Below are 25,588 nucleotides of genomic sequence, written 5' to 3'. Positions count from 1 at the left end.
AGCGCCAGTACAGAGACAAAGTAGAATCTCAATTCAACGGCTCAGACACAAGAGGCATGTGGCAGGGTCTACAGTCAATCACGGACTACAGGAAGAAACCCAGCCCAGTCACGGACCAGGATGTCTTGCTCCCAGGCAGACTAAATAACTTTTTTGCCCGCTTTGAGGACAATACAGTGCCACTGACACGGCCTGCAACGAAAACATGCGGTCTCTCCTTCACTGCAGCCGAGGTGAGTAAGACATTTAAACGTGTTAACCCTCGCAAGGCTGCAGGCCCAGATGGCATCCCCAGCCGCGCCCTCAGAGCATGCGCAGACCAGCTGGCCGGTGTGTTTACGGACATATTCAATCAATCCCTATACCAGTCTGCTGTTCCCACATGCTTCAAGAGGGCCACCATTGTTCCTGTTCCCAAGAAAGCTAAGGTAACTGAGCTAAATGACTACCGCCCCGTAGCACTCACATCCGTCATCATGAAGTGCTTTGAGAGACTAGTCAAGGACCATATCACCTCCACCCTACCTGACACCCTAGACCCACTCCAATTTGCTTACCGCCCAAATAGGTCCACAGACGATGCAATCTCAACCACACTGCACACTGCCCTAACCCATCTGGACAAGAGGAATACCTATGTGAGAATGCTGTTCATCGACTACAGCTCGGCATTCAACACCATAGTACCCTCCAAGCTCGTCATCAAGCTCGAGACCCTGGGTCTCGACCCCGCCCTGTGCAACTGGGTACTGGACTTCCTGACGGGCCGCCCCCAGGTGGTGAGGGTAGGCAACAACATCTCCTCCCCGCTGATCCTCAACACTGGGGCCCCACAAGGTTGCGTTCTGAGCCCTCTCCTGTACTCCCTGTTCACCCACGACTGCGTGGCCACGCACGCCTCCAACTCAATCATCAAGTTTGCGGACGACACAACAGTGGTAGGCTTGATTACCAACAACGATGAGACGGCCTACAGGGAGGAGGTGAGGGCCCTCGGAGTGTGGTGTCAGGAAAACAACCTCACACTCAACGTCAACAAAACTAAGGAGATGATTGTGGACTTCAGGAAACAGCAGAGGGAACACCCCCCTATCCACATCGATGGAACAGTAGTGGAGAGGGTAGCAAGTTTTAAGTTCCTCGGCATACACATCACAGACAAACTGAATTGGTCCACTCACACAGACAGCATCGTGAAGAAGGCGCAGCAGCGCCTCTTCAACCTCAGGAGGCTGAAGAAATTCGGCTTGTCACCAAAAGCACTCACAAACTTCTACAGATGCACAATCGAGAGCATCCTGGCGGGCTGTATCACCGCCTGGTATGGCAACTGCACCGCCCTCAACCGTAAGGCTCTCCAGAGGGTAGTGAGGTCTGCACAACGCATCACCGGGGGCAAACTACCTGCCCTCCAGGACACCTACACCACCCGATGTCACAGGAAGGCCATAAAGATCATCAAGGACATCAACCACCCGAGCCACTGCCTGTTCACCCCGCTATCATCCAGAAGGCGAGGTCAGTACAGGTGCATCAAAGCTGGGACCGAGAGACTGAAAAACAGCTTCTATCTCAAGGCCATCAGACTGTTAAACAGCCACCACTAACACTGAGTGGCTGCTGCCAACACACTGACACTGACTCAACTCCAGCCACTTTAATAATGGGAATTGATGGGAAATGATGTAAATATATCACTAGCCACTTTAAACAATGCTACCTTATATAAATGTTACTTACCCTACATTATTCATCTCATATGCATACGTATATACTGTACTCTATATCATCGACGGTATCCTTATGTAATACATGTATCACTAGCCACTTTATACTATACTATGCCACTTTGTTTACATACTCATCTCATTTGTACATACTGTACCCGATACCATCTACTGTATCTTGCCTATGCTGCTCTGTACCATCACTCATTCATATATCCTTATGTACATATTCTTTATCCCCTTACACTGTGTACAAGACAGTAGTTTTGGAATTGTTAGTTAGATTACTTGTTATTACTGCATTGTCGGAACTAGAAGCACAAGCATTTCGCTACACTCGCATTAACATCTGCTAACCATGTGTATGTGACAAATAAATTTGATTTGATTTAACATTTTGAAGCTTAGCCATTTGCAATATGGAAATATTACTTGTGTCATGCACAAAGTAGATGTCCTAACCAACTTGCCAAAACTATAGTTTGTTAACAAGACATTTGTGGAGCGGTTGAAAAATGAGTTTTAATGACTACAACCTAAGTGTATGTAAACTTCCGACTTCAACTATACTTACGGTTGCTGTGGGGACGACGTCATCGATGCACTTATTGATAAAGCCAGTGACTGATGTGGTGTACTCCTCAATGCCATCGGAGGAATCCCGGAACATGTTCCAGTCTGTGCTGCAAAACAGTCCTGTAGCTTAGCATCTGCTTCATCTACCACTTTTTATTGATCTAGTCACTGGTGCTTCCTGCTTTTAAGCAGGAATTGGGAGAATAGAAATGAAGGTCAGATTTGCCACATGGAGTGTGAGGGAGAGCTTTGTATGCATCTGTGTGTGGTCCCCCCCCCCCCCCCCCTGGTTCCACATTTAACATGCTGATAGAAATTTGGTAAAACGGATTTGTTTCCCTGCGTTAAAGTCCCCGGCTATTAGGAGCGCCGCCAATGGGTGAGCGTTTTCTTGTTTGCAAATGGTGGAATATGGCTCATTCAATGCTGTCTTAGCGCCAGCTTCTGACTGTGGTGGTATGTAAACAGCTACGGAAAATACAGATAACTCTCTTGGCATAAGATGTTACTGTTTTTAATGTCCCGTTGGTAGTTTAATCTTCCGCGTAGCTCGTCCATTTTATTCTCCAAAAATTGCACGTTTGCTGGCAGAATGGAGTGAAGTGGGGCTTTATTCAATCACCTACGAATTCTCAGAAGGCAGCCCGCCCTCTGGCCCCTTTTTCTCCACCTCCTCTTCACGCAAATCATGGGGATCTGGGCCTGTTCCCCAGAAAGTAGTTTATCATTCGCGTCAGACTCGTTAAAGGAAAAAAGGATTCTGCCAGTCCGTGGTGAGTAACCGCAGTGCTGATGTCTAGAAGTTATTTTTGGTCATAAGAGACGGTAGCGGCAACATTATGTACAAAAAAACACAATAAGATGGGGACACGGGAAACGTCTGCCTTCCTCTCCGGCGCCATCTTACATCCTATATTCATGGTCCACACACATCAACACAGCCCTGAAGAGCCTCTTCCCCCTCAAACTTCAACATCTGCACCGTTGAGAGCATCTTGCCTGGATGCATCACCGCTCGGTATGGCAACTGCTTGTCATCTGACCGTAAGGTGCTTCAGAGGGTAGTGCGTATGGCCCAGTACATCACTGTGGCTGAGCTCCCTGCCATCCAGCACCTCAATACCAGGTGGTGTAAGAGGAAGGCCCTTTCAAAGACTCCAGCCACCCAAGTCGTAAACTGTTCTCTCTGCTACAGTACAGCAAGCGGTACCGATGCAGGTCCAACAGGACCTGAACAGCTTCTACTACCAAGCCTTAAGACAACTAAATAGTTAGTCTGGGTAGCTATTGGTTAACTATTTAACGATCTGCCTCATCACATACACTGCTGTTACTGTTTTATCTATCCTGTTGCCTAGTACATATAGGTAGGGACAACGTGACATCTCTACCTCAATGACCTCGTACCCCTGCACACCAACTCAGTACTTGTACCTTGTGTATAAAGTTATCTTTACTCATTGTGTATTTATTCCTTGTTATTATTTTTCAATTTTTTTTTCTCTGCATTGCTGAGAATAGCCTGTAAGTAAGCATTTCACTTCGTAAACAACACCTGTTGTTTACAAAGCATGTGACTAATAAAGTTAAGTTTGATGTGGTCACTTTGAATGCATGGGGTTTCTTTCTATTTCTGTGCTGGTGGCGTGTTGACGATCTCCCTCCCTCTGTCTGTGTAGTATGGAGGAGGACGAGGACGAGGCGTGTGAGGAGAACCAAGTCACCCAGGAGATGCTGGAGGAACAGCTGGTTCGTCTGGTCACCAGAGAGGTTCTGGACCTGCTCAGTAAGTCCAGACTCTGGGACAAAGGACAGGAATGGGATGTAGGAGCGACTAAGTAGCTCTTTATATGGAGTTGAGCATGTTTTTTTTTGTCCAGAAGAAACCATCTTGTCCCTTGAAACTGTTCATAGGAATTTAGTTCTGCTGCACATCCAGATTTAATAGGTTTGGGGTATGTGGGGAGGATTAGGTTTGGGGTATGTGGGGAGGATCAGGTTTGGGGTATGTGGGGAGGATTAGGTTTGGGGTATGTGGGGAGGATCAGGTTTGGGGTATGTGGGGAGGATTAGGTTTGGGGTATGTGGGGAGGATTAGGTTTGGGGTATGTGGGGAGGATCAGGTTTGGGGTATGTGGGGTGGATCAGGTTTGGGGTATGTGGATCAGGTTTGGGGTATGTGGGGTGGATTAGGTTTGGGGTATGTGGGGAGGATCAGGTTTGGGGTATGTGGGGTGGATCAGGTTTGGGGTATGTGGATCAGGTTTGGGGTATGTGGATCAGGTTTGGGGTATGTGGGGTGGATTAGGTTTGGGGTATGTGGGGTGGATTAGGTTTGGGGTATGTGGGGTGGATTAGGTTTGGGGTATGTGGGGAGGATCAGGTTTGGGGTATGTGGGGAGGATCAGGTTTGGGGTATGTGGGGAGGATCAGGTTTGGGGTATGTGGGGAGGATTAGGTTTGGGGTATGTGGGGAGGATCAGGTTTGGGGTATGTGGGGTGGATCAGGTTTGGGGTATGTGGATCAGGTTTGGGGTATGTGGGGTGGATTAGGTTTGGGGTATGTGGGGAGGATAAGTTTGGGGTATGTGGGGTGGATCAGGTTTGGGGTATGTGGATCAGGTTTGGGGTATGTGGGGTGGATTAGGTTTGGGGTATGTGGGGAGGATCAGGTTTGGGGTATGTGGGGAGGATCAGGTTTGGGGTATGTGGGGTGGATTAGGTTTGGGGTATGTGGGGAGGATCAGGTTTGGGGTATGTGGGGTGGATTAGGTTTGGGGTATGTGGGGAGGATTAGGTTTGGGGTATGTGGATCAGGTTTGGGGTATGTGGGGTGGATTAGGTTTGGGGTATGTGGGGAGGATCAGGTTTGGGGTATGTGGGGAGGATCAGGTTTGGGGTATGTGGGGTGGATTAGGTTTGGGGTATGTGGGGTGGATTAGGTTTGGGGTATGTGGGGAGGATCAGGTTTGGGGTATGTGGGGTGGATCAGGTTTGGGGTATGTGGGGAGGATTAGGTTTGGGGTATGTGGGGAGGATTAGGTTTGGGGTATGTGGGGAGGATTAGGTTTGGGGTATGTGGGGAGGATCAGGTTTGGGGTATGTGGATCAGGTTTGGGGTATGTGGGGTGGTTTGGGGTATGTGGGGAGGATCAGGTTTGGGGTATGTGGGGTGGATTAGGTTTGGGGTATGTGGGGAGGATTAGGTTTGGGGTATGTGGGGAGGATCAGGTTTGGGGTATGTGGATCAGGTTTGGGGTATGTGGGGTGGTTTGGGGTATGTGGGGAGGATCAGGTTTGGGGTATGTGGGGTGGATTAGGTTTGGGGTATGTGGGGAGGATTAGGTTTGGGGTATGTGGATCAGGTTTGGGGTATGTGGGGTGGATTAGGTTTGGGGTATGTGGGGAGGATCAGGTTTGGGGTATGTGGGGTGGATTAGGTTTGGGGTATGTGGGGTGGATTAGGTTTGGGGTATGTGGGGTGGATCAGGTTTGGGGTATGTGGGGTGGATTAGGTTTGGGGTATGTGGGATGGATTAGGTTTGGGGTATGTGGGGAGGATCAGGTTTGGGATATGTGGGGAGGATCAGGTTTGGGATATGTGGGGAGGATCAGGTTTGGGGTATGTGGGGAGGATCAGGTTTGGGGTATGTGGGGTGGATCAGGTTTGGGGTATGTGGGGTGGATCAGGTTTGGGGTATGTGGGGAGGATCAGGTTTGGGGTATGTGGGGAGGATCAGGTTTGGGGTATGTGGGGAGGATCAGGTTTGGGGTATGTGGGGAGGATCAGGTTTGGGGTATGTGGGGTGGATCAGGTTTGGGGTATGTGGGGTGGATCAGGTTTGGGGTATGTGGGGAGGATCAGGTTTGGGGTATGTGGGGAGGATCAGGTTTGGGGTATGTGGGGAGGATCAGGTTTGGGGTATGTGGGGAGGATCAGGTTTGGGGTATGTGGGGAGGATCAGGTTTGGGGTATGTGGGGAGGATCAGGTTTGGGGTATGTGGGGTGGATTAGGTTTGGGGTATGTGGGGTGGATCAGGTTTGGGGTATGTGGGGTGGATCAGGTTTGGGGTATGTGGGGAGGATCAGGTTTGGGGTATGTGGGGAGGATCAGGTTTGGGGTATGTGGGGAGGATCAGGTTTGGGGTATGTGGGGAGGATCAGGTTTGGGGTATGTGGGGAGGATCAGGTTTGGGGTATGTGGGGAGGATCAGGTTTGGGGTATGTGGGGAGGATCAGGTTTGGGGTATGTGGGGAGGATCAGGTTTGGGGTATGTGGGGAGGATCAGGTTTGGGGTATGTGGGGAGGATCAGGTTTGGGGTATGTGGGGAGGATTAGGTTTGGGGTATGTGGGGAGGATCAGGTTTGGGGTATGTGGGGTGGATCAGGTTTGGGGTATGTGGGGTGGATTAGGTTTGGGGTATGTGGGGTGGATTAGGTTTGGGGTATGTGGGGTGGATCAGGTTTGGGTATGTGGGGTGGATTAGGTTTGGGGTATGTGGGGAGGATCAGGTTTGGGTATGTGGGGAGGATCAGGTTTGGGGTATGTGGATCAGGTTTGGGGTATGTGGGGTGGATTAGGTTTGGGGTATGTGGGGAGGATCAGGTTTGGGGTATGTGGGGAGGATCAGGTTTGGGGTATGTGGGGAGGATTAGGTTTGGGGTATGTGGGGAGGATCAGGTTTGGGGTATGTGGGGTGGATTAGGTTTGGGGTATGTGGGGTGGATTAGGTTTGGGGTATGTGGGGAGGATCAGGTTTGGGGTATGTGGGGAGGTTCAGGTTTGGGGTATGTGGGGAGGATCAGGTTTGGGGTATGTGGGGTGGATCAGGTTTGTGGTATGTGGGGAGGATCAGGTTTGGGGTATGTGGGGTGGATCAGGTTTGGGGTATGTGGGGTGGATCAGGTTTGGGGTATGTGGGGTGGATCAGGTTTGGGGTATGTGGATCAGGTTTGGGGTATGTGGATCAGGTTTGGGGTATGTGGGGAGGATCAGGTTTGGGGTATGTGGGGTGGATCAGGTTTGGGGTATGTGGGGAGGATCAGGTTTGGGGTATGTGGGGAGGATCAGGTTTGGGGTATGTGGGTTGGATCAGGTTTGGGGTATGTGGATCAGGTTTGGGGTATGTGGGGTGGATTATTTTTGGGGTATGTGGGGAGGATCAGGTTTGGGGTATGTGGGGTGGATTAGGTTTGGGGTATGTGGGGAGGATCAGGTTTGGGGTATGTGGGGTGGATCAGGTTTGGGGTATGTGGGGAGGATCAGGTTTGGGGTATGTGGGGAGGATCAGGTTTGGGGTATGTGGGGAGGATCAGGTTTGGGGTATGTGGGGAGGATCAGGTTTGGGGTATGTGGGGTGGATCAGGTTTGGGGTATGTGGGGTGGATCAGGTTTGGGGTATGTGGGGTGGATCAGGTTTGGGGTATGTGGATCAGGTTTGGGGTATGTGGGGAGGATCAGGTTTGGGGTATGTGGGGTGGATCAGGTTTGGGGTATGTGGGGAGGATCAGGTTTGGGGTATGTGGGGTGGATCAGGTTTGGGGTATGTGGGGAATATCAGGTTTGGGGTATGTGGGGTGGATTAGGTTTGGGGTATGTGGGGAGGATCAGGTTTGGGGTATGTGGGGAGGATCAGGTTTGTGGTATGTGGGGTGGATCAGGTTTGGGGTATGTGGATCAGGTTTGGGGTATGTGGGGAGGATTAGGTTTGGGGTATGTGGGGAGGATTAGGTTTGGGGTATGTGGGGAGGATCAGGTTTGGGGTATGTGGGATGGATCAGGTTTGGGGTATGTGGGGAGGATCAGGTTTGGGGTATGTGGGGAGGATCAGGTTTGGGGTATGTGGGGAGGATCAGGTTTGGGGTATGTGGGGAGGATCAGGTTTGGGGTATGTGGGGAGGATCAGGTTTGGGGTATGTGGGGAGGATCAGGTTTGGGGTATGTGGGGAGGATCAGGTTTGGGGTATGTGGGGAGGATCAGGTTTGGGGTATGTGGGGAGGATCAGGTTTGGGGTATGTGGGGTGGATTAGGTTTGGGGTATGTGGGGAGGATCAGGTTTGGGGTATGTGGATCAGGTTTGGGGTATGTGGGGAGGATTAGGTTTGGGGTATGTGGATCAGGTTTGGGGTATGTGGGGTGGATTAGGTTTGGGGTATGTGGGGAGGATCAGGTTTGGGGTATGTGGGGTGGATTAGGTTTGGGGTATGTGGGGAGGATCAGGTTTGGGGTATGTGGGGAGGATCAGGTTTGGGGTATGTGGGGTGGATCAGGTTTGGGGTATGTGGGGAGGATCAGGTTTGGGGTATGTGGGGTGGATCAGGTTTGGGGTATGTGGGGAGGATCAGGTTTGGGGTATGTGGGGAGGATCAGGTTTGGGGTATGTGGGGTGGATCAGGTTTGGGGTATGTGGGGTGGATCAGGTTTGGGGTATGTGGGGTGGATCAGGTTTGGGGTATGTGGATCAGGTTTGGGGTATGTGGGGAGGATCAGGTTTGGGGTATGTGGGGAGGATCAGGTTTGGGGTATGTGGGGTGGATCAGGTTTGGGGTATGTGGGGAGGATCAGGTTTGGGGTATGTGGGGAGGATCAGGTTTGGGGTATGTGGATCAGGTTTGGGGTATGTGGGGTGGATTAGGTTTGGGGTATGTGGGGAGGATCAGGTTTGGGGTATGTGGGGTGGATTAGGTTTGGGGTATGTGGGGAGGATCAGGTTTGGGGTATGTGGGGTGGATCAGGTTTGGGGTATGTGGGGAGGATCAGGTTTGGGGTATGTGGGGAGGATCAGGTTTGGGGTATGTGGGGAGGATCAGGTTTGGGGTATGTGGGGAGGATCAGGTTTGGGGTATGTGGGGTGGATCAGGTTTGGGGTATGTGGGGTGGATCAGGTTTGGGGTATGTGGGGTGGATCAGGTTTGGGGTATGTGGATCAGGTTTGGGGTATGTGGGGAGGATCAGGTTTGGGGTATGTGGGGTGGATCAGGTTTGGGGTATGTGGGGAGGATCAGGTTTGGGATATGTGGGGTGGATCAGGTTTGGGGTATGTGGGGAATATCAGGTTTGGGGTATGTGGGGTGGATTAGGTTTGGGGTATGTGGGGAGGATCAGGTTTGGGGTATGTGGGGAGGATCAGGTTTGGGGTATGTGGGGAGGATCAGGTTTGGGGTATGTGGATCAGGTTTGGGGTATGTGGGGAGGATTAGGTTTGGGGTATGTGGGGAGGATTAGGTTTGGGGTATGTGGGGAGGATCAGGTTTGGGGTATGTGGGATGGATCAGGTTTGGGGTATGTGGGGAGGATCAGGTTTGGGGTATGTGGGGAGGATCAGGTTTGGGGTATGTGGGGAGGATCAGGTTTGGGGTATGTGGGGAGGATCAGGTTTGGGGTATGTGGGGAGGATCAGGTTTGGGGTATGTGGGGAGGATCAGGTTTGGGGTATGTGGGGAGGATCAGGTTTGGGGTATGTGGGGAGGATCAGGTTTGGGGTATGTGGGGAGGATCAGGTTTGGGGTATGTGGGGTGGATTAGGTTTGGGGTATGTGGGGTGGATTAGGTTTGGGGTATGTGGGGAGGATCAGGTTTGGGGTATGTGGATCAGGTTTGGGGTATGTGGGGAGGATTAGGTTTGGGGTATGTGGATCAGGTTTGGGGTATGTGTGGTGGATTAGGTTTGGGGTATGTGGGGTGGATTAGGTTTGGGGTATGTGGGGAGGATCAGGTTTGGGGTATGTGGGGTGGATTAGGTTTGGGGTATGTGGGGAGGATCAGGTTTGGGTTATGTGGGGAGGATCAGGTTTGGGGTATGTGGGGTGGATCAGGTTTGGGGTATGTGGGGTGGATCAGGTTTGGGGTATGTGGGGTGGATTAGGTTTGGGGTATGTGGGGAGGATCAGGTTTGGGGTATGTGGGGAGGATCAGGTTTGGGGTATGTGGGGAGGATTAGGTTTGGGGTATGTGGGGAGGATTAGGTTTGGGGTATGTGGGGAGGATCAGGTTTGGGGTATGTGGGGAGGATCAGGTTTGGGGTATGTGGGATGGATTAGGTTTGGGGTATGTGGGGTGGATTAGGTTTGGGGTATGTGGGGAGGATCAGGTTTGTGGTATGTGGGGAGGATCAGGTTTGGGGTATGTGGGGAGGATCAGGTTTGGGGTATGTGGGGAGGATCAGGTTTGGGGTATGTGGGGTGGATTTCAGTGTGGGCATATTTCCTAACATTGATCCTTTCCCCTCAGCTCACGCCTGCATACTGAAAAAAGTTCCTGAGCCAGCAGGGAATAAGGAGGATGTGGATGGTAAGTGTTCCCTGATCCCTACTTATTTCCACGTTTTCAACGGAAGAAAAGCATCACTCAGGGTCCACCCCCTCCTCATTGTATCTTGTATGTTCTATTGTGTGTAGAGGATGAGATGATGTCCACTGAGTCCCAGGCAGTCACAGCCTCTCCAGCCCAGCCAACAGGCGAAATGACTGAGCTGGGGAAGTGTCTACTCAAACATGAGGTTGGCACCACATACACACACACACACACATACACACACACACACACACACACACACACACGCTTCTACAGCAGGGGTGTTCAACTCATTCCATGTAGGACCTAGTTTCTGCTGGTTTTTGCTCCTCCCTTGTACTTGATGAATGAGTAAAGGTCACTAATTAGTAAGGAACTCCCTTCACCTGGTTGAATGCGTTTGACACCCCTGATCTACAGCATCGTGACAGAACTCTCTCTTCCTCTGCAGGACATCTATATGACCTTGTTGACTATCTCGTTCACCTCTCTGTCCTGGAAGGACACCAGCAACTGTCACCGCACTGCCTCCATGGTGTGCTGGACCCTGCTGCGACAGGTAGGCTGCTACCCTGCTGCGACAGGTAGGCTGCTACCCTGCTGCGACAGGTAGGCTGCTACCCTGCCGCGACAGGTAGGCTGCTACCCTGCCGCGACAGGTAGGCTGCTACCCTGCCGCGACAGGTATGCTGCTACCCTGCCGCGACAGGTAGGCAGTTACCCTGCAGCGACAGGTAGGCTGTTACCCTGCAGCGACAGGTAGGCTGTTACCCTGCAGCGACAGGTAGGCTGTTACCCTGCAGCGACAGGTAGGCTGTTACCCTGCAGCGACAGGTAGGCTGTTACCCTGCAGCGACAGGTAGGCTGTTACCCTGCAGCAACAGGTAGGCTGTTACCCTGCTGCGACAGGTAGGCTGTTACCCTGCAGCGACAGGTAGGCTGTTACCCTGCAGCGACAGGTAGGCTGTTACCCTGCAGCGACAGGTAGGCTGCTACCCTGCTGCGACAGGTAGGCTGTTACCCTGCAGCGACAGGTAGGCTGTTACCCTGCAGCGACAGGTAGGCTGCTACCCTGCAGCGACAGGTAGGCTGTTACCCTGCAGCGACAGGTAGGCTGTTACCCTGCAGCGACAGGTAGGCTGTTACCCTGCTGCGACAGGTAGGCTGTTACCCTGCAGCGACAGGTAGGCTGTTACCCTGCAGCGACAGGTAGGCTGCTACCCTGCTGCGACAGGTAGGCTGCTACCCTGCAGCGACAGGTAGGCTGTTACCCTGCAGCGACAGGTAGGCTGCTACCCTGCAGCGACAGGTAGGCTGTTACCCTGCAGCGACAGGTAGGCTGTTACCCTGCAGCGACAGGTAGGCTGTTACCCTGCAGCGACAGGTAGGCTGTTACCCTGCAGCGACAGGTAGGCTGCTACCCTGCAGCGACAGGTAGGCTGCTACCCTGCCGCGAAATCTTCTCTCTCTGACTCTTTTATTCTGTTCAGGTCGTAGGGGGGAACCTTCTACCAGAGGCGGTCACATGGTTCTATGCCAGTGTTCTGAAAGGACTGCAGATGCACGGGCAGCACGAGGTCTGTAACTCCGCCCTCACACAACTGGCCCTGATTATATATGACAACCTGGTGAGTAACACACTCACTCGCTCACACACTCCCTCCCTTCATCTTTCTTCTTCCTAACTCTACCTTTCCTCCCTCCCTGGGTCAGCGGCCACGATACATGGAGCTAAGGAGTGTGATGACTCAGATCCCCAGCATCAATCTGGAGGCTCTGGACCAGTATGACCAGCGGCTGCTGGAGCCCAGCTCTGCCCAGAAGGTGGGAGAGAAGAAGAGGAAGGACCAGTTCAAGAAGCTCATTGCCGGCACTGTGGGGGTAATACAGCCTCCCACCACTAGATGGGGGCGTTCTTCCACTTGTATGTTTTTCTGCAGAGAAGACCTAGAATTATTTAATAACAAAATATTGTCTGAAATGTGTCCATTGACTGTTGAAGTGGATATTACTAATAGGATATAAGTTCTACTTTATTGGAGAGAGCTGGCAATATGTTTCATGTAAATGTAATTAAATAAGTCCCGTACACTCAGATATAATAAAACAACAATTCAATCCAGACGGATTGTAACTGTATTTGATCTCTCCTCTCCACAGAAAGATCTGGGCCAGCAGTTTAAAAAGGAGGTACATATCAGAAATCTCCCATCTCTCTTTAAGAAGCCCAAGCTGGAGAAAAGGGACATTGTAGAGCCCAGTGAGACTGGATCTCTAGCAGCTCTCTTCTCCCCAACACAGGACGACATCTAGGAGAACATAACAGCACAGAGAGTCCAGTCTGAGAGCCTAACACACACACACACTTTCTACCCTCCCCAGTGGAGATTTACTCCTGAAGGATTGGCTCATCAAGGGTACAACGTCTCTATCCTATTGGTCAACAGTAGGATGAATGGACTCTACAAACAGTGGACAAAGAGAATCAGAATATTCTGTCATGGACTGAACCCTGCTAACTGGTCATACATATGTATCCAAATAATGTGTCTGTCTGCCTTGATCGAGAAAACGGGACAATGTGTCTGAAGATGATGGTTATTGTCCTTCAAGAGGACATGGCTGTTGCCATAAACCCTGCAGGTTGTAAATGGTAACAACACATTGCATTTACACAGCTCATATCTTCACTAGCACAACACATTTAACCTGCATTGTGTTTTGGTATCTCCGCTCACATGGACCATCCACCCAGGTGCTAAACATAGAGATAGATAGAGGACTCGTCTTTATATATGTATCATTATAGTGTCTGACAGCATGGGCAGCACAATTTGAGGCTACAACCCATAGTCAAGTAGTCATCAGGGTGGGGATTCCTATTTTAAAATGGTGGATGATGGCAATGCCCAAGTTAAAATGGGTTATACCCATGATGAGTCCTCTATCTATATCTATGGTGCTAAATGACAGCAGCCATTTTCTTGCCAGAAGAACCTGAATGGGATTCAGTGAGCATGTCTGAGGTGGGATAATTCAGAGTAGTCTGCTGTATAAGGAGGAGCTGTCATCAAGCCCAGGTTTTGTACAGGATCATTCCTCTGTTGATGGGTGAGGTTGTCAAGTAGAACCGTCATCAAGCCCAGGTTTTGTACAGGATCATTCCTCTGTTGATGAGTGAGGTTGTCAAGTAGAACCGTCATCAAGCCCAGGTTTTGTACAGGATCATTCCTCTGTTGATGGGTGAGGTTGTCAAGTAGAACCGTCATCAGTGACTATGTTTTGAGCTGGTGTTTCTCCCAGCTATGAACAGATGGGAAACCAGCACGACATTCCTCTTAGGTTAAAGGGATCGTTTGCTGCATCAAATTTTGTCAGGCGTTATTGTTTGTAAAAACTGACTGACTAGTGGAGAGCTCATATTTTATTCATCTGTTTTGAAGGTAACATTGGATACATTTGGAAAAGATCTACAAGAATGGAAAGGGGATTCCTAGTCAGTTGAACAACTGAAAGCATTCAACCGAAATGTGTCTTCCACATTTAAGCCAACCTCTCTGAATCAGACCTCAATCCCAGATGGATGAGAATAGAAACTAGGCACCAAGTGTATATGGTGCCTGTCAGTTTCACATTCATTTGCTATTGAGGCCTACAGAATTATTTACACTAAAGACGCCATGGAATCCTCTAATATAGACTGCTCTGTAATATAGACTGCTCTGTAATATAAACTCCTCTGTTACACCAGTGTTCAGGTCTGACAAACATTGATATTTTTGTGAACTACCCTTATAAATCTCTTCATCCTGTCAATTATTGTTTTGTTCACATGTGGCCCTTTTTTCCTCCTCAACACCAAGGAAAAAATGATCTGTACTTGTACAAGGGACAAAATATAAAACATTTTAGTGCTGTTTAGATTTTTCTGTTTTTAAATAAAATAATCTTCAAAGTCATTTTAAATATTATCAATTTCTGTGTTATGCCATCGTCTACAAATATAAATGTTGTTTTGTAGCCGGTAAAGCTGTGCTGTGCAGGTCAATAATAATAGTTTAGAGAGAGAATAAAACATACAGGACAAAGGTGCTCAGTGTGTAAATCCACTGTCATTGGTCCTGTTTGAATACATGGGTGCATGTATTCAGAAGGGTGGGGTGCGTGTTAAGTATTCAAACAGGACCAGAGACTATTGAAACTCCACCCCGAGTGGCCTGTTACTCAGGCCCTGAAACCAGGATATGCATATAATTACAATTGGAAAGAAAACACTTTGAAGTGTGTGGAAATGTTAAAGTAATGTTGGGGAGTATAACACCATAGATATGGTAGGAGAAAACCCAAAGTAAAACCAACTGACCATCCTCTTAGATATTCAAGAGGTTATGTTGAAAATTAGCTCCCTGGATGCAATTAGTTTGGCTTCCACAGGGTGTCGGCAGTCTAAGTTCAAGGTTTCAGACATTGCGCACCTGCTAAAATCGGTTTCCAATTGAACATACTTCTTTCCAAAAATAAATATTATAGTTTGATTACATTTTAAGGGTATCTGAGGAGTAAATATAAATGTATTTTGACTTGTTGAAACAAAGTTTAGGGGTAGATTGTTGGATTCCTTTCTCTGCAAGTTGAACGAGTGGATTACTCAAATCGATGGTGCCAACTACTTTTTGGGATATAAAGAAGGATTTTATCTAACAAATCAACATTACATGTTATAGCTGGGACCCTTTGGATGACAAATCAGAGGAAGATTTTCAAAAAGTAAGTGAATATTTAATCGTTATGTGAATTTATTAAACCTGTGCCGGTGGAAAAATATTTTGATATCGGACAGTACAGTGAGATTAACGAGAATTTAAGCTTTCAGCCGATATAAGACACTTATACGTACCTAAATGTTTAATATCCGTAATCTTTATGATTATTTATTTGAACTGCGCGCCCTCCAGTTTCACCGGAAGTTGTCCCGGGACTCCAAGCCTTAAGGTCATTACATTTGAAAAAATGTGCCCCTTTAATAGAGGAAGTTTTTAAAAGTTAAATTAATTTTCAGATATCATACCAGGACAGGGAGTGACATCGTGTGAGAAAATGGCTTCTAGTCTCTCCCAGAGGAGGATTTCTCCTGTATGGTGTGCCTTGACATCTTTAAGGATCCTGTCATGTTGTCATGCAGTCACAGCTTCTGCCAAGCCTGTCTAAAGTTATGCTGGAAAGACGAGGAATCGATGTTCTACACATTGTGTTAACTGAATAATTGTGAATTTCAGTTTCTGATACATTCAAAATCACTGTTTGATATGAAACGTAGTCTTAGAGAACCTGAGTGAAAACATAGGTATCTCTGACATTGGCACTTAAAACAAGGATAAACAGTCTCTGCAGTGATGTAGATGTGTTGTACAGACACGTTCTCCATAAAGAGAGTCCACAGGTTGGCTCCTCAGTGAGGTTCTGTCTCATTCCAGGAGGAACTCCAGACTGACCTGAAGCCCTTACAGGAGAAGCTGAAGGTCTTTAATAAAGTTAAACAAACCTGTGATCAAACAGCAGTGCACATTAAGGTTCGTATAAATTATGTAAAGTTACAACAGTACAGCATGTATTGTTTCAATTGGAGCCTACATGTAGGATTTAATTCTGATAATAATTGTAGAATGATGTATTCTTCTCACTGTCTCCAGAGCCAGGCCCAGCACACAGAGAAGCAGATTAAGGAGGAGTTTGAGAAACTTCACCAGTTTCTACAAGAGGAAGAGGAGCCAGGATAGCTGTTCTGAAAGAGGAAGAGAAGCAGAAGAGTCAGAAGATGAAGGAGAAGATTGAGCAGATGAACAGAGAGATATCATCACTTTCAGACACAATCAGAGCCATAGAGGGGGAGCTGAAAGATGAAGACATCTCATTCCTGCAGGTAAGGACTGCTCTCTCTCAGACATACATTATAAATTAACTCAAAGATGTATTGATGAATCAATGATATTGATGACTACATACTCTACTTTATAGAACTTCAAGACCATGAAGGAAAGGTAAGTGATCTGCTTCTCATCTCTCTTCTCTGTGGTTGTGAACCCAACCCCACAGACGTTCTGACTCCTGAATGTTATTCCAGAGCCCAGTGCACAATGCCAGATCCACAGCTGGTGCCAGTGGGGCTGATAGACGTGGCCAAACACCTGGGAAACCTGAAGTACAGAGTCTGGAAGAAGATGCAGGAGATCATCAAACACAGTGAGTACTGGATAGGAGAGGACATGATCTAGAATAATGTAAGATAATTCAATCTAAGTACTCTATTTGAAGTAGTGTTCTTAGTGTATATGAAAAGAGACTACATGGTTTAATGTGTGGAATATCTCTTTGTTCTGAAGCTCCTGTGATTCTGGACCCCAACACTGCATCCTCCTGTCTCTGTCTGTCTGATGATCTGACCAGTGTGAGTCGAACTGGCCCAAAGCAGCAGCTCCCTGACAATCCAGAGAGATTCATGAAGTATTCTAATGTTCTGGGCTCTAAGGGGTTCAGCTCAGGTAAACACAGCTGGGAGGTGGAGGTGGGGGACCATCCTGTCTGGAACCTGGGCGTGGCTAAAGAGTCAGTTGACAGGAAGGGGGAGGTGAATTCATCACCAAAGTATGGAATCTGGGTTATACTGCTGAGGAGTGGTAAGTATAAAAATGGAAAGGGAGAGACCCTCCTCCTGAAGAAGAAACCCCAGAGGATCAGAGTTCAGCTGGACTACGACCAGGGGGAGGTGTCCTTCTACGACTCCATAGACATGACACTCATCTACACTCATAAAGACACATTCACTGAGACTCTCTACCTGTACTTCTCTATTGGATTAGCTGGTGATGCCAAAAGCACTGGTGTACAGATCTGCCAATCAGAGGTGTCTCTGACAGTGATGTCATCCCAATGAGGTTGTGTGTGTGTTGTTGTTGTGGGTGAAATTACTAGATTATGTTATAATTCTGTTATTGTATCAAATGGTTGTTTTCTGGAGTAGAATGGTGTTTTTAGAACACTCTCATCTGTGCGTGTTCTTCTGAGTTGGACCTCTGGGGCTTAATGCTGACAATAGATTTACCATCCATTCATGTGAGGGAGATTGCTCCGGTTTGACTGGAAGGTACCAGGGAGAGATGGCTCGGGTATAGATACTTATGAGAGGAACCCTGTTTTGGGGACCAGACCCTGGTTTACTCACAATGAGAACAGTCTTTACAGCAGATACTGTCTGCTGTTAATTATTAATACATTTAATATGAATCCAAACCTTGTGACCCATTCCACACATCTGTTGTTTATCATGTATACTCTCTTTGCTATAAAAGGTCTTTATAGTCTTTGTCTCAGGGCTCTCAACCCAACAGTCACCATGTTGGGTCGACCAGCCATCGTTATTGCTCTGTGCTTTCCTTATTACAAGTTTATAATAAAGTAATATCCTCATTGATGATTGACCTTGTCTCTCCTCATTATTGATTAGAATTTCCACTACATTGTGTGTGTGTGTGTGTGTGTGTATGTGTATGTGTATGTGTGTGTGTGTGTGTGTGTGTGTACCTTATCAGCAACTTGCAGCCTTTTCCCACAATTCCTCTGTCCCCCACCTGGGCTCACCATCTAGTCAGTGATAAAGTAAGATGGGCAGGGCAGTAACTACATATGAGGACAACTCCAGTCGATCCAGACCTCTATGAAACACTCATAGAGGTCTTACTAAACAAATGCAGTAAATGTATAGTAATGTAAAATAACCTACAACATCTGACCCCCCCCCCCCCCCTCCACCCTGCCCTGACCTCTGGGGGGCCCCATTGATTCTGTTAGTCACTCTCACTCAGATTATCATTAGTAACGTGGCATAAGTCATAACAACGTGTGTAGATCAACTGAAAGGGCAGCAGTCGACTGGTGACTCCAGGACCAAGAAACACATTGGACAGAGAGGAGAAAGACAACATCAGCTTTAGTGGTCAGTATTATACACCACTACACCTCTCCATAGATAACCCTGTGTGTAGAGGGCAGTACTATACACCTCTCCATAGATAACCCTGTGTGTAGAGGGGTCAGTACTATACACCTCTCCATAGATAACCCTGTGTGTAGAGGGGTCAGTACTATACACCACTACACCTCTAAATAGATAACCCTGTGTGTAGAGGGGTCAGTACTATACACCTCTCCATAGATAACCCTGTGTGTAGAGGGGTCAGTACTATACACCACTACACCTCTAAATAGATAACCCTGTGTGTAGAGGGGTCAGTACTATACACCTCTCCATAGATAACCCTGTGTGTAGAGGGGTCAGTACTGTACACCACTATACCTCTCCATAGATAACCCTGTGTATAGAGGGGTCAGTACTATACACCTCTCCATAGATAACCCTGTGTGTTGAGGGGTCAGTACTATACACCTCTCCATAGATAACCCTGTGTGTAGAGGGGTCAGTACTATACACCTCTCCATAGATAACCCTGTGTGTAGAGGGGTCAGTACTATACACCTCTCCATAGATAACCCTGTGTGTAGAGGGGTCAGTACTATACACCTCTCCATAGATAACCCTGTGTGTAGAGGGGTCAGTACTATACACCTCTCCATAGATAACCCTGTGTGTAGAGGGGTCAGTACTATACACCTCTCCATAGATAACCCTGTGTGTAGAGGGGTCAGTACTATACACCACTACACCTCTAAATAGATAACCCTGTGTGTAGAGGGGTCAGTACTATACACCTCTCCATAGATAACCCTGTGTGTAGAGGGGTCAGTACTATACACCACTACACCTCTAAATAGATAACCCTGTGTGTAGAGGGGTCAGTACTATACACCTCTCCATAGATAACCCTGTGTGTAGAGGGGTCAGTACTGTACACCACTATACCTCTCCATAGATAACCCTGTGTATAGAGGGGTCAGTACTATACACCTCTCCATAGATAACCCTGTGTGTTGAGGGGTCAGTACTATACACCTCTCCATAGATAACCCTGTGTGTAGAGGGGTCAGTACTATACACCTCTCCATAGATAACCCTGTGTGTAGAGGGGTCAGTACTATACACCTCTCCATAGATAACCCTGTGTGTAGAGGGGTCAGTACTATACACCTCTCCATAGATAACCCTGTGTGTAGAGGGGTCAGTGCTATACACCTCTCCATAGATAACCCTGTGTGTAGAGGGGTCAGTACTATACACCTCTCCATAGATAACCCTGTGTGTAGAGGGGTCAGTACTATACACCTCTCCATAGATAACCCTGTGTGTAGAGGGGTCAGTACTATACACCTCTCCATAGATAACCCTGTGTGTAGAGGGGTCAGTACTATACACCTCTCCATAGATAACCCTGTGTGTAGAGGGGTCAGTGCTATACACCTCTCCATAGATAACCCTGTGTGTAGAGGGGTCAGTACTATACACCTCTCCATAGATAACCCTGTGTGTAGAGGGGTCAGTACTATACACCTCTCCATAGATAACCCTGTGTGTAGAGGGGTCAGTACTATACACCTCTCCATAGATAACCCTGTGTGTAGAGGGGTCAGTACTATACACCTCTCCATAGATAACCCTGTGTGTAGGGGGGTCAGTAATATACACCACTATACCTCTCCATAGATAACCCTGTGTGTAGAGGGGTCAGTACTATACACCTCTCCATAGATAACCCTGTGTGTAGAGGGGTCAGTACTATACACCTCTCCATAGATAACCCTGTGTGTAGAGGGATCAGTACTATACACCTCTCCATAGATAACCCTGTGTGTAGAGGGGTCAGTACTATACACCACTATACCTCGCCATAGATAACCCTGTGTGTAGAGGGGTCAGTACTATACACCTCTCCATAGATAACCCTGTGTGTAGAGGGGTCAGTACTATACACCACTACACCTCTAAATAGATAACCCTGTGTGTAGAGGGGTCAGTACTATACACCTCTCCATAGATAACCCTGTGTGTAGAGGGGTCAGTACTGTACACCACTATACCTCTCCATAGATAACCCTGTGTATAGAGGGGTCAGTACTATACACCTCTCCATAGATAACCCTGTGTGTTGAGGGGTCAGTACTATACACCTCTCCATAGATAACCCTGTGTGTAGAGGGGTCAGTACTATACACCTCTCCATAGATAACCCTGTGTGTAGAGGGGTCAGTACTATACACCTCTCCATAGATAACCCTGTGTGTAGAGGGGTCAGTACTATACACCTCTCCATAGATAACCCTGTGTGTAGAGGGGTCAGTACTATACACCTCTCCATAGATAACCCTGTGTGTAGAGGGGTCAGTACTATACACCTCTCCATAGATAACCCTGTGTGTAGAGGGGTCAGTACTATACACCACTACACCTCTAAATAGATAACCCTGTGTGTAGAGGGGTCAGTACTATACACCTCTCCATAGATAACCCTGTGTGTAGAGGGGTCAGTACTATACACCACTACACCTCTAAATAGATAACCCTGTGTGTAGAGGGGTCAGTACTATACACCTCTCCATAGATAACCCTGTGTGTAGAGGGGTCAGTACTGTACACCACTATACCTCTCCATAGATAACCCTGTGTATAGAGGGGTCAGTACTATACACCTCTCCATAGATAACCCTGTGTGTTGAGGGGTCAGTACTATACACCTCTCCATAGATAACCCTGTGTGTAGAGGGGTCAGTACTATACACCTCTCCATAGATAACCCTGTGTGTAGAGGGGTCAGTACTATACACCTCTCCATAGATAACCCTGTGTGTAGAGGGGTCAGTACTATACACCTCTCCATAGATAACCCTGTGTGTAGAGGGGTCAGTGCTATACACCTCTCCATAGATAACCCTGTGTGTAGAGGGGTCAGTACTATACACCTCTCCATAGATAACCCTGTGTGTAGAGGGGTCAGTACTATACACCTCTCCATAGATAACCCTGTGTGTAGAGGGGTCAGTACTATACACCTCTCCATAGATAACCCTGTGTGTAGAGGGGTCAGTACTATACACCTCTCCATAGATAACCCTGTGTGTAGAGGGGTCAGTGCTATACACCTCTCCATAGATAACCCTGTGTGTAGAGGGGTCAGTACTATACACCTCTCCATAGATAACCCTGTGTGTAGAGGGGTCAGTACTATACACCTCTCCATAGATAACCCTGTGTGTAGAGGGGTCAGTACTATACACCTCTCCATAGATAACCCTGTGTGTAGAGGGGTCAGTACTATACACCTCTCCATAGATAACCCTGTGTGTAGGGGGGTCAGTAATATACACCACTATACCTCTCCATAGATAACCCTGTGTGTAGAGGGGTCAGTACTATACACCTCTCCATAGATAACCCTGTGTGTAGAGGGGTCAGTACTATACACCTCTCCATAGATAACCCTGTGTGTAGAGGGATCAGTACTATACACCTCTCCATAGATAACCCTGTGTGTAGAGGGGTCAGTACTATACACCACTATACCTCGCCATAGATAACCCTGTGTGTAGAGGAATCAGTACTATACACCTCTCCATAGATAACCCTGTGTGTAGAGGGATCAGTACTATACACCTCTCCATAGATAACCCTGTGTGTAGAGGGATCAGTACTATACACCTCTCCATAGATAACCCTGTGAGTAGAGGGGTCAGTACTGTGTGTGTGTGTGTGTGTGTGTGTGTGTGTGTGTGTGTGTGTGTGTGTGTGTGTGTGTGTGTGTGTGTGTTTGTGTGTGTGTGTTTCATCTTTTCCTGATGAAGTCAATTTGAGGACCTTGGCTTCATTCTCAGCTGTCAGATGGAATTATTTTAAGATGGTCAAACTATGGATCATTTAACTATTATGATTTATAATTACATTTTTAAAATATTTCTCTTACCGGTGGGGTCACATTAGTTTGTTGCCTAAATGGTTTGGACGCTACATGCAGAATTTGCCATATCCACGGTTCAGACTTCAGACGAGTCCCCTGACAAAATGAGTCCCCTGACAAACCACCATCGTGTTTGTGAGAGTCTCCTCTTTCCATAGTTTGTAGATCAAACCATTTGGACACTACAGACGTCAGGAGACCGTAGTGCGACGTCCACGGATACGGTGGATTGAGATTCATCCAATGAAAACCCCTGATATCTCTAGTTTAAACTGACAGAATTTGATGTTTTCTTTTTATATGATTCTCTTCATACATCCTCTCTCTCTCTCTCTCTCTCTCTCTCCCTCTCCCTCTCTCTCTCCCTCTCTCTTCTCTCTCTCTTTCTGCATATTGCTCCCCTCTCTCTCTCTCTACTCTCTCTCTCTCTCTCTCTCTCTCTGCATATTGCTCCTCTCTCGATGGGACAGCTTTGTCTCTTCATAAATCCTCTCTCTCACTCTCTGTATCCCTACGACTCTGTCCTCTATATCCCTCTCTTCTCTCCTGGCCTGTGACCCTCACGGCTGTCACTTCCATATGCTGTGGAATCTGGTTATGCTGACACTCTCAACTAGACCTCTAGCTACCTGTCTGTTATACTTTGGGGCGGCAGGTGGTTAGAGTGTTAGATTAGTAAACGGAAGGTTGTAAGAGCAAATCCCTGAGTTGACAAGGTCAACATCTGTTGTTCTGCCCCTGAAAAAGGCAGTTAACCCACTGTTCCTAGGACATCATTGAAAATAATAATTTATTCTTAACTGACTTGCCAGGTTAAATAAAGGTACAATTAAATAAATAAAAATACTGTACCTGGTGGAATTTACAGGGACATTTAACCAACAGAATAACAGCATGATCAACCCATTAAACTGTGTTTTGTGGCAGACAGACAGACTGACAGGCAGATGGACAGACGTGACACGGTACTGGTTTTAAGGTTGAAGGTTGGGGGTCTGCTCTGCTTTGTTTCTAATGAGGATCAGTGTTCATTGAGGAAACAGGTGTTGTTACTGAAATGAGCAGCTTGTCCCCACAGTGAGGATCTCTGAGCTCTACCTCCATCACTGTGTCCTCTCCTCTTTCCTGCAGCCCAAACAGGTCCACAACAAATGGCTCTGCAGCTACAATCACTGCTTCTCTGGCTCTCTACCCAACACATAGGAGTGTGTGTGTTTCTTAAATGCACCGTGTGTGTTAGCATGTGGATTTATGTGCACATTTGTGTAGCTGTTTATATGCACTGTATATGTACATATGAACATGTGTGTTGTCATCTGTTCTTGTGTGAGCATCAGGCGAGTGTGTTTGATTTTAATCCATCCCATTCTCAGATTCCATTTCTGGTAATAATAATAATAATTATGCTCAATTCAAACCAGGTCTTTCAACATACAATCTGCTTTCCTTCCCTCCTCATCTCTGTCTAGTCCTGGGAACTCAACAGGAGGCAGGAATAAATATGACTTTTTCACTGTTTATTCCTCTCTGCTGCTGAATTATAGAGTTGTGGACCGGTGATGTGTATGAAATGGGCTCCCCCAAAGGTATACTGAACCAGGAAGTATTTACAGGCGGCCACTGCGCCTAGATGAGATAAGGAAAGATTAGTCAACGATGTCATCAGTCTTCAAGATTCTCCAGGAAGTGTGTTGGAACTAGGAACCAATCTTTAAATGGAAATAAATGCAACCCTCACTCCAATTCTCAGTGCTGGAGCCCAGCTCCGTCCTCAAGGTGGGAGAGAAGAAGAGGAAGGACCAGTTCAAGAAGCTCATCACTGGCACTGTGGGGGTAATACAACCTCCCACCACTAGATGGGGGTGTTCTTCAACTTATGTTTTCTGCAAAGAAGACCTAGAATTATTTCATAACAAAATAATGTCTGAAATGTGTCCATTGTGACTGTTGAAATGGATATTACTTATAGGATATAAGTTATACTTTATTGGAAAATGCTGGCAATATTTTTCATATAAATTGAATTAAATAGGTCCTGTACACTCACTCAAATGTAATAAGACAACCATTCAATACAGACAGATTGTAACTGTATTTGATCTCTCCTCTCCACAGAAAGATCTGGGCCAGCAATTTAAAAAGGACGTACATATCAGAAATCTCCCATCTCTCTTTAAGAAGCCCAAGCTGGAGAAAAGGGACATTGTGGAGCCCAGTGAGACTGGATCACTAGCAGCTCTCTTCTCCCCAACACAGGACAACATCTAGGATAACATAACAGCACAGAGAGGCTCTCAGACTGGACTAACACACACACACACTTTCTACCCTCCCCAGTGGAATTTTACTCCTGAAGGATTGGCTCATCAAGGGTACAATGTCTCTATCCTATTGGTCAACAGTAGGATGAATGGACTCTACAAACTGTGGACAGATAATCAGAATATTCTGTCATGGACTGAACCCTGCTAACTGGTCATACATATGTATCCAAATAATGTGTCTGTCTGCCTTGATCGAGAAAACGGGACAGTGTGTTTGAAGATGATGAAGATGATGGTTGTTGTCCTTCAAGAGGACATGACTGCTGCCATAAACCCTGCAGGTTGTAAATGGTAACAACACAATGCATTTACACAGCTCATATCCTCACTAGCACAACACATTTAACTTACAATGTGTTTTGGTATCTCCTCTAACATGGGCCATCCACCTGGCTGCTAAACATAGAGATAGATAGAGGACTCATCTTTATATCGGTGTCATTATGGCATCTGACAGCATTGTGAATTGAGGCTACAACCCAGGGTCAAGTAGTCAACTGGGTGGGGATTCCTTTTTTAAAATGGTGGATGATGGCAATGCCCAAGGGGTGATACCCATGATGAGTCCTCTATCTATCTCTATGGTGCTAAATGACGCAGCAATTTTGTGCCAGAAGATCCTGAATGGAATCCAGTGAGCATTTCTGAGGTGGGAGACTTCAGAGTATCTGTATAAGGAGAGCTGTCATCAAGCCAAGGTTTTGTACAGAATCATTACTCTGTTGATGGATGAAGTAGAACTGTCATTAATGTGACTTTATGTTTGTT

General features: G+C 47.3%; 1 protein-coding gene and 1 pseudogene across 1 annotated transcript in view; both read left to right on the top strand.

Moving 5' to 3' along the window:
* The window catches only part of LOC139376912 (exportin-5-like), a 35,109-nt gene extending 20,486 nt beyond the window's left edge, over positions 1-14,623 (top strand). Inside the window, exons 27-33 of the mRNA XM_071119905.1 lie at positions 3,983-4,089; positions 10,537-10,596; positions 10,704-10,804; positions 11,051-11,158; positions 12,090-12,227; positions 12,313-12,480; positions 12,760-14,623. Of these exons, the coding sequence (XP_070976006.1) occupies positions 3,983-4,089; positions 10,537-10,596; positions 10,704-10,804; positions 11,051-11,158; positions 12,090-12,227; positions 12,313-12,480; positions 12,760-12,912 (835 nt within the window). The 3' untranslated portion in view covers positions 12,913-14,623. The remainder of the gene's footprint in view (positions 1-3,982; positions 4,090-10,536; positions 10,597-10,703; positions 10,805-11,050; positions 11,159-12,089; positions 12,228-12,312; positions 12,481-12,759) is intronic.
* LOC139377162 (nuclear factor 7, brain-like) lies at positions 13,617-17,632 on the top strand (annotated as a pseudogene).
* Positions 17,633-25,588: the final 7,956 nt, after the last annotated feature.

Source organism: Oncorhynchus clarkii, chromosome 20, assembly GCF_045791955.1.
Source record: "Oncorhynchus clarkii lewisi isolate Uvic-CL-2024 chromosome 20, UVic_Ocla_1.0, whole genome shotgun sequence".
Classification (NCBI taxonomy): domain Eukaryota; kingdom Metazoa; phylum Chordata; class Actinopteri; order Salmoniformes; family Salmonidae; genus Oncorhynchus; species Oncorhynchus clarkii.
This window is presented reverse-complemented; position numbering and strand designations above follow the sequence as displayed.